The sequence below is a fragment of the Psammomys obesus genome, unplaced genomic scaffold, assembly GCF_907164565.1.
Source record: "Psammomys obesus unplaced genomic scaffold, mPsaObe1.curated_primary_1811, whole genome shotgun sequence".
NCBI classification, from domain to species: domain Eukaryota; kingdom Metazoa; phylum Chordata; class Mammalia; order Rodentia; family Muridae; genus Psammomys; species Psammomys obesus.
Window position 1 is genome coordinate 2,725,335 of NW_026589732.1, and position 8,612 is coordinate 2,733,946.

At 46.1% G+C, this 8,612-nt stretch overlaps 1 protein-coding gene across 1 annotated transcript in view; it reads right to left on the minus strand.

Annotated features, from left to right (window-relative positions):
- Hemgn (hemogen) overlaps positions 1-1,317 on the minus strand; it is a 9,514-nt gene extending 8,197 nt beyond the window's left edge. The window contains exon 1 of the mRNA XM_055605272.1: positions 1,239-1,317. Within this exon, the coding sequence (XP_055461247.1) occupies positions 1,239-1,317 (79 nt within the window). The remainder of the gene's footprint in view (positions 1-1,238) is intronic.
- Between the last annotated feature and the right edge of the window lie 7,295 nt (positions 1,318-8,612).

The following is an 8,612-nucleotide window of genomic DNA, read 5'->3' on the forward strand; positions in this document are numbered from 1 at the left end:
GTGTGTGTGTGTGTGTGTGTGTGTGTGTGTGTGTGTGTGTGTGTGTGTTTGGAGTAGGACTTCTCTTAGGATTTTCTTTCTTTCTTTCTTTCTTTCTCTCTTTCTTTCTTTCCTTCATTCCTTCTTTTTCTGGTAGTGCTGAGAATTAAACCTCGGCCTTCACACATGCTAAGTAAGCATTATGCTACCTGTGTTCCCAGCCCATGGATTTTTTTTTTTTTTTTTTTAGTTTTTTGAGACACTGTTTCTCTGTGTAGCCTTGGCTGTCCTGGACTCACTTTGTAGACCAGGCTGGCCTCAAACTCACAAGATCCACCTGCCTCTGCCTCCTGGAGTACTAGGATTATAGGAGTGTGCCACAAGCCCAGGGATTCTTGATGGGGAAAATTTTTACTTTTACCAACTTTTAATTGAATTTCAATCTCCTTCAAAGTATGAATGTGAGTAAAAGCCACAGCGGTTTTAGCAGTGCAGCACTTTATCACTCAAAGACATCACAGAAATTTTTTTCCTATATGACACTACAATTCACGCACATAGCTTCAGTGGTCACCTGTGGATATGGGTCCTTTGGACCTGATGCTATGTTTATTAGACACACTAATGTGTGTTATGACTCAATGCCTCCATAGATAAGCATACATGTCTCTTTACCACAATTTTAATAATGTTGATAACTATCTTAATACAATGATGACATTTGTAATCCCATCTATTTAAATTTTTTTTTTTTTTATTCCGAGGAAGGGTCTATAGGTTCATCAGAAACTAAAAGTTTTTCAAACTGTGTCCTAGGGTGTCCCAGCTCCCAGGGTTCCACAAAACAGTTTGAGAAACTCTGCTTTAGAGCAGACCTAAGATAAATTAGAAGCCAAAAGAGTTAGCATTCAGACAGGCCAGGCCTAGTGGAGTTCCTGCTGCACATCCTTCCAAATGTCCTGCCAACTTGCTCTGCTACAGAGCAGGAGGAGTGTAGTCCTCTTGCCACAGCTGCCCAGCACTGGGCATTCTCACTATCTGCCATTTAGGAGAATTTCTTACGAACAGTCTGTTTATTGCACCATGAGTTTCTCTAGACTGTTACATTCTTAGCACCAAAATGTGGCTCAGTGGGTAAAAATCCATTTTCCCATGGATGGATCCCATTGCCAATTTTCATCCAGCCTGTACCCAATCAGTTAGAGAGAGAGAGAGGTAATGTGTCCCCAACAGCTACCACTCTGAAGGTCTGTTATTACCTGGAGCTTGGGACTTCCATTGATGAGGTTCAGAGGTCTGGTAGAACGTCCCATGAGATTGGTCCTTCCCCTCATCCATCTCGCCACACCACCTTCTTGGTATTTGCTCTGACTTCACAAGCAGCCTAAAAGCCTTTTGAAAATATCAAAACTAACACTTAAAAAAAAAAATATCAAGTTTGCTTGTCACTTCCCGCCTAAAAGTTTTATCTGGTTAGACCACAGCTGCGGGCAAATTCCACGTTCTTTATCACACTGCACAGGTGTAAAGGGGGAAACAGCTGGCTCTGGTCCTGTCACCCTGCAAGCTCGCTATTTATATACCGAACCGCTGTAGGATATTCTGGCATATGTAGCCTTCTGCCCCACAGCCATGTGGTTCTATGTGCCAGCATGTGCCTGGATTCCTTTTTAGGACACGAAATGGCTGGAGGCCGTGCCATTTGAGGCTGTGGCTGAAGTGATGGCTTTTTCATGAATGGAGGTGGCTGAGTACAGGAAGAACCCTGGGTTTAGGTTCTGACCAACTCAGTAGCCCAGAGCAACCCACATCCCTTTCCTGTGCTTCTATTTGCAAAATGAGTAAGCAGTCACTTGTGCCTATTTCATACATTTTGCTTATGGAAGTGAAGATCACGGAGTTAGCTGTTGGGTCATCTCCCTAGGTGTGGCTCTTTTCACCTCAACATGTCGCAAACTATCATCAAGCTTTGCTGTTACGACCCTAGAACAGACAGTAAATAGACACAAAACCCTAACTAGACTCGTTCAAACACATACACTGTTGTTCACCAAACTAACTAGTGAAACCCACTGTTAACTCTCCCAATGCAGGGGTTGGGGAGTTGGAAAGAGCTCTCTGTGTGAAAAAAAAAAAAAAAAAAAAACATGGCATTATGTTCCAGAAATGAAGCTGAAGTCAAAGGAACTGTTCTATCTCCGGTGGATAAGCAGACTGATGAAGAGAGTAGGCACAGGGGACCATGGCTCAGCCAAGGAGGGAACCTGAAGGCCAAGGTCAGGAGACACGGGGCCCATTGTATTCTGGAGCCAGACTGAGAGAAAAAAGGTTTACGCTCCAGAGCCACCCTAGTCCAAGTTAGCCCAGAGCCAGTGCAGACCTGGAGCATGGAGACAGGAGGACTGACTGTGCATTCCCTGGGAGGGCCAAATCTTCTCAGCCCCGTAAGACACCTTCCATATGCCGGGCACATTGACAGGTGGGACCATGGGCCTCTAACACGCTGCACCTCAATAATGTTAGCTGATTTATTAGTGCTAATAACAATATGGGGCCAGCACAGCGACACACACTGTCATCCTGGCACTTGGAAGGTACAGGCAGAAGGGTCAGAAGTTCAAGGTTATCCTCAGCTACATATGGAGTTAGGGGCCTGCCTGGGCTACCTGAGAATCTCTCCCTCTTCTGCCACCTTCTCTTTATGTATACATGTACTATATGTCTTTCTCTAGGTCATAGGCATGTGTCATAAATTACGTAATACACATAAAACACACTCAGCTGAGGGTGGTGGTACATGAGCTTCAGAGCAAAGTTAAACTAACTTCACTTGCCAAACTCTAGTTCCCTTTCTGATTCTTCTTGTTTGCCTTGAGACAGGATCTTTTTGCACAGCCCAGGCAGACCTCAATTCACCATCCCCCTGTCTCACCTCCTGACTGCTAAGATTGTGTATGTGTATCACCGTAGTAGCTGAGTAATAAGTTTTTAAACATTCTGAAGAGTGTTGAGAATGACATAGCAAACACCCAAGTCCCTGCCGTTAAAATGTATCTGTGTTGTAAATGAGCAAGACTTATTCCTCATTCTGTTTCTTAGCCCCTCAACCTTTCTTGCAAGTAAACTGCTGAAAATTCAGGTCAACTCCAAGGGCAGTACAAGTCAGAGGGCCCTACTGGAGAATATAGCAGGGACTTTCTAATCCACCTCTTAAATTTTGGGGGGCTTTCATATATGATTAAAGACTTCAATATAATTTTGAAAACTATATGTTTTATAATCTAGACCAGCATTTTAAGTGTTCAGAGCTTTTTGTGGTTTTTTTTGTTTGTTTGTTTGCTTGCTTGTTTTTATTTTGGGTTTATTGTTGTTTTCATTGTTTTGGATACTTCTGTTATGGGGTGGGTTTTTTGTTTTGAGGTTTTTTGTTGTTGTTGTTGTTTGTTTGTTTCTTTTGTGTTTTGAGACAGGGTCTCTCTACATAGTCCTGGATCTCATTATGTAGACCAGGCTGGCCTTGAACTCACAGAGTTCCACTTGCCTCTGCCTTCTTAGTGCTGAGATTAAAGTAATGTGCCACCATGTCAGCCCTAGAATGTTTTAATTCTTAATAGCTGGGTAATAGTTCGATAAACAGTGTTATGGAATCACTCTGAGAACACCTCAGGGGACGGCAGAACTACTCCTAAACCAGATCTCCCCGGAGCTCTTGACTTCTGCTCAGGGCTGCAGCACAGCCAAACAGGATTTCCAGTCTGTGCTACCTTCTGAGCAAAATTGTCAGGCTTCTGAGCTGAGCAGTCTAGTCTCCGAGCTCTCCGTCCTCAAAAAGGACAGAAAACATACTTGGTTAAAATCAGGGTCTTTTGTACCCCAGGTTGGTCTTGGACTCACTATGTATCTGTTGCTGAGTTTTGAATGTCTGATCCTTCTGCCTTCCCTCCCAATGCCACCACCGTGCCCACCTCATGTGGTGCTGAGGATGGAAACCAGGACTCCGTGAATGCCAGGCAAGTACTCTACTGAGTCACAGCGCCAGTCATATTGACACAAATCTTTATCGGAAGGAACTAGAACTTCCATCCTTTGTGCCCTGTGACAAGTCCCCAAGGCCATTCTTTGCCGCCGCCCCACTTTCCTTGTATCTAGAAGCAGTGTAAAGAGACACTCTGAAGGGTGGGGTCTCAAGTCAACAACAAATTGAGGGTGATGATGGGTGGAGGGGACCAGTGGAGACACTGTGGAGGGTCTAGATTGGAAGTCAGACAAGGTGTCTCTGGTGTGATAAGCAGCCAAGAGCGGGAACTGGGGACAGAAATAGCCATGCTACTACTTTGCAAGCCCTTAACTTACAGCCCCTCTGTGTCTAGCTCTATTACCAGAATGTGAGAGGCTAAGCGTTCTACCTATCAGGCCAGATGTGTCTAACAGAAGCTGCCTATTCTAGAGGTGATGTACATAGGTGTGTTTTCCCTCCTCTAAGCCGCAGTCTCTTGACAGGACAGGCAGGTACCAATTGTGAGCCACCCGTTTGACCCCATAGCATGATCTTCAAGGAGGCTTGGCCCCAGTCGTCTCCATAAGTGCGCTCACGGCTATGTGTGAGGACAGCTTCCTGGGATGAGGCATGTTGGGCTGCTGTGGTTTACTTAAAACTGTGCCACCAGTGGCTCTTAGAATCATTTTATTGTCATTCATCAATGCTCAGCTCTCAGAAAGCTGAGGTAGGAGGGTGAAGAGTGTAAGGCGAGCCTGGGCTCCTAGTGAGACCTGTTTATAGCATTATGTAGTTTACAGTTTTTAAAAGGAGGGTGGCGCACGCCTTTAATTCCAGCCCTCAGGAGGCAGTAGGAGGGGGATCTCTGTGAGTTCAAGGACAGCCAGGGCTACTTAGAGATACCCTGTCTCAAATACCAAAAAGCAAAATAGATTAAAAAAAAAAAAAAGAAAAAAAAAAGAGGGACAGAAGCCGTGTGTGGTGGTACACATGAGTTCCAAGACAGGCAGCCAGGGCTGTTATCAGAGAAACCCTATCTCGAGAAAGAGAAAAGAGAGAGACAGAGACAGAGAAACCAAGTAATATAAGTACATCCAAAGACAGTAATAGCCAGGAATGATAGACTAAGAATAGAGGGACAGTCAATGGTGGCTGGTGTCTCTAAGGAATGTGGGAGGCTTGACTTGGGCAGGCTAACAAAATAGAAGAAGGGCCAGGGTACTGACAACCTAGAGGCCTTGAGGACCTGAGGAAAAGGAGAGAGAAGGAGGTGGGCTCTGAGGGCACCTACTGGCATAGACAGTCACGGAAGGTCTGATCAGAGGACTAACACAGTTTGACTCCTGTCTTTAAAGGATGGTTCTGGCTACTGTGTGGGTTGGGAAGGAGGGGAAACAGGGAGACCAGTCAGAAGGCCATTGCAGTAATCCAAGTGAGAGGCGATCACCGTTTGGACATCAGTGGTGATGATGAAAATAACACAGGTGGTCTGTGTTAATTTACGGGATTCAGGTTGAAAATGCCAAAGGCATTGTTTGGATCTGAGCCAGGCACAGTGGCCCACAGCTGTGATCCCAGCACCCCAGAGACAGAGGCAGACAGAGCTCTGTGAATTCGAGGCCAGCCTGGTCTATAAAGCGAGTCCAGGACAGCCAAGCTACACAGAGAAACCCTGTCTCAAACACACACACACACACACACACAAAAAAAGATTTATAAAAGAGTTTGGATCTGAATGGCTGGAAGGATGGAGTTGTCAGTACCAGAAGGGAAGACTTTTGTGGGGAAGATGAACACTTTAGTTTGAAAGTGCTGCCCCAGAGGGAGAGCAGGGCCACGGGAACAGCCAAGGGGCAGAAAACCAGAAAAGCGGGATGTGCAGGAAGCCAGATGGAAGGTTGTTTAGCTGAGGAGGATTCACATCTCCTTTAAACTTCTTGTCAGATTGTGCTGGTGTGAAGTAAAGGAAGGCTTGAAGATTTCCCTAACAATTTCTTTCCTAACAGTTCAATTCACTTCATTACAGACTGTGACACCCAGGGAGGTTAAATATAGATTTGGCTGTACACATACAGGTTAGACCAGATCCATAATTTGCTGAGGCCTAGGGCAAAATGGAAACCCAGGTCTCTTCCTTTGACCGTCATTAAGATTTTTCAAGATGGTGGAAACAATTAAACTAACACAGGGCTTCATTTAGCATTTCATTGGGTCCTTGCCACATCTTTACAACACAGCTCTTTACTGTCCTCAAATCAAGAAACTCCATGAGGGAGACATTGGTATAACTAAGGTCACAGGCCCAGACTGACAGTTTGAACTTGAAACCTGGGCCTTCAGCCTCCCTTTTTGAACTATACAGAGCTAGGTAGGTATCAAGAGAGGGGATGGCTCTCCTATGTGGCCATCCGGAGCAGAGGAGAGAAGTGTTGGCTGGTTCATGCAGAGGCCCAGGTGGACTGGAAGCATGAGAGGGGAGGAGGCACACAAGCTAAGAACCCCTAGCTGGAGGAGCTGCTAAGAGCGCACAGAAAAGCAGCTGAACCATGTAGCAGACCCAGTTTAGTCAATAGCAAAGCTGATCAGAAAAGGACAGCAGCAGCTGTTCACGGTGGGTACGCCTGAATTCCCAGCACTCAGGAAGGAAGAGGCAGGAAGATCTCTGTGAGTTCGAGACCAGCCTAGTCTACAAAGTGAGTCCAGGACAAGCCAAGGCTACACAGGGTTTTTGAAACCCTGTCTCAAAAAAGAAAGAAAGAGAAAAAAAGAAAGTAAAAAAGGAAGGAAGGAAAGAGAGAAAAGAAAAAGGAAAAAATAAGAAAATGATAGTAGCATTTTAAGCTAGACAGGTTTTTGTTATTGTTCTTTTTCTGAAATTTTTATTTATTTATTTATTTATTTGTTTGTTTGTTTGTTTGTTTATTTGAATGTGTGAGTGCGAGTCTGTGTGAATCCGAGGATGGGTGTGAGTGTGTGCCTCTGTGTACGCCAGTGCAGACTCCCTACACCATATGTATTCCAGGGACTGTACTCAGGGTCAGGCTTGGCAGCGAGTGCCATTACCCACTGAGCCATCTCACCATCCCTAGACCTAAACTTTCAGTCCTCCTGGCCAGCCTCCCAAGTGTCTAGAATTACGGCCTGCATCACTGACAGAATTTCAGGGCCCTTGGAGCAGGGGCTTGAGAGCCTCGGTCCACTTTGATTCACCACTCCTCAGCTAGACTGTGGTGTTGCGAAGGCCACATGAGCAGGGTTTGAAGTCACGAGAGGGCAAAGGGCATGGGCTGTGCCGTTTCCCTCGCAGGGTAATTTGGTTATAGTCACCTAATTCTTTACATTCCTCGGTTTCTTTTTCTGTAAAACAGAAAAGCCAGGTGGAGTCTGTGAGGATTAGGGAGACCACATTAGGAAATGAGAAACTGTGTGCAGATGTGAGGCCCACATGTCTGGGCAGCATCCATTGCATGACTGAAGAGCTCCAGTGAGGCACCTGGGGCTCTTCCTAAAACACACTGGATGGAGGGGGTCAAGGGAGGAGCCTCACTGTGTAGACCAGGCTGGCCTGAAACTCACTACGGAGACCAGGCTGGCCTCCAGCTCACAGAAATCCACCTGTTTCTGACACCTGAGTGCTGGGGTCAAAGGTGAGCTGCACCACACCAGCTGCACTCCTTTCTTGGCGAAATACTTTCTGAAGCTTCTGGTCGTTCCTCAATGAAAGGGCGGGCTTTGTTGGCTCTTGTTTCCCTCCCAGTGTGCAGTCATATGATAATGAGTACTGTCTCTGCTCACACAGATGCTGCCCTGAGCACACAGATAATGTTTTCTACAGCATTAGCATGGCCGAAGCCTGGCTTCCATCTAGCCACTCTTATCTTAAAAGCAGACACGTGTACATTCAACTTTAAGCATGATGCTATATCGTATTATGTACTCTAATGTGTATATGCACAAATATTAAAGCAGTTAATAATATCTCAGCTAGGCATCGGTGAGTAGACAATAGGGAGTGCATACTCACCTGGGAAAGACTCCTCTGCTTCCACCTTAAGCCACCACCTGACCTCTATTTGTCCCTGAACAATGGAACTAATAATGCATTCTCAGATCCTCCTCTACCCACGCCACGTCATGGGTTGAGTGGCAGAGCACATGCCCAACGAGGCGCTGAGTTTAGCACCCAGCCCTGCCACAAAAACAATGAACCAGCAAGGCCTCCCACTACAGTTCATTCCCAGGAACTTGCAGTCCGGCTTTTCCTTCAACCTAAGACGTAAGAGCGTTTTTGTTGTTGTTGTTTGCTTTTTGTTGTCGTTTTTCCAAGACAGGGTCTCTCTGTGTAGCCCTGCTGTCCTGGAACTCACTCTGTAGATCAGGCTGTTCCCCCAAGATCTACCTGCCTCTGCCTTTGCCTCTGAGTGCTGGGATTAAAGGCATGGACCACCCTGCTTAATCAGAGTTCCTAATGGCAAAACCCAGTAGGCCCTGTTCAGCTTCTGCTGAGCGGTCTTCAGCCAGCTCACGTGCAGCACTTCCTCCTTGAAACTGGCTGATAGATGGTGGTTTCCCTGAGATGTCATTTCCACTCTCTCCTCCTGACAGGCTGCTCTCTCACTCCCCCTCGACGTGGGTG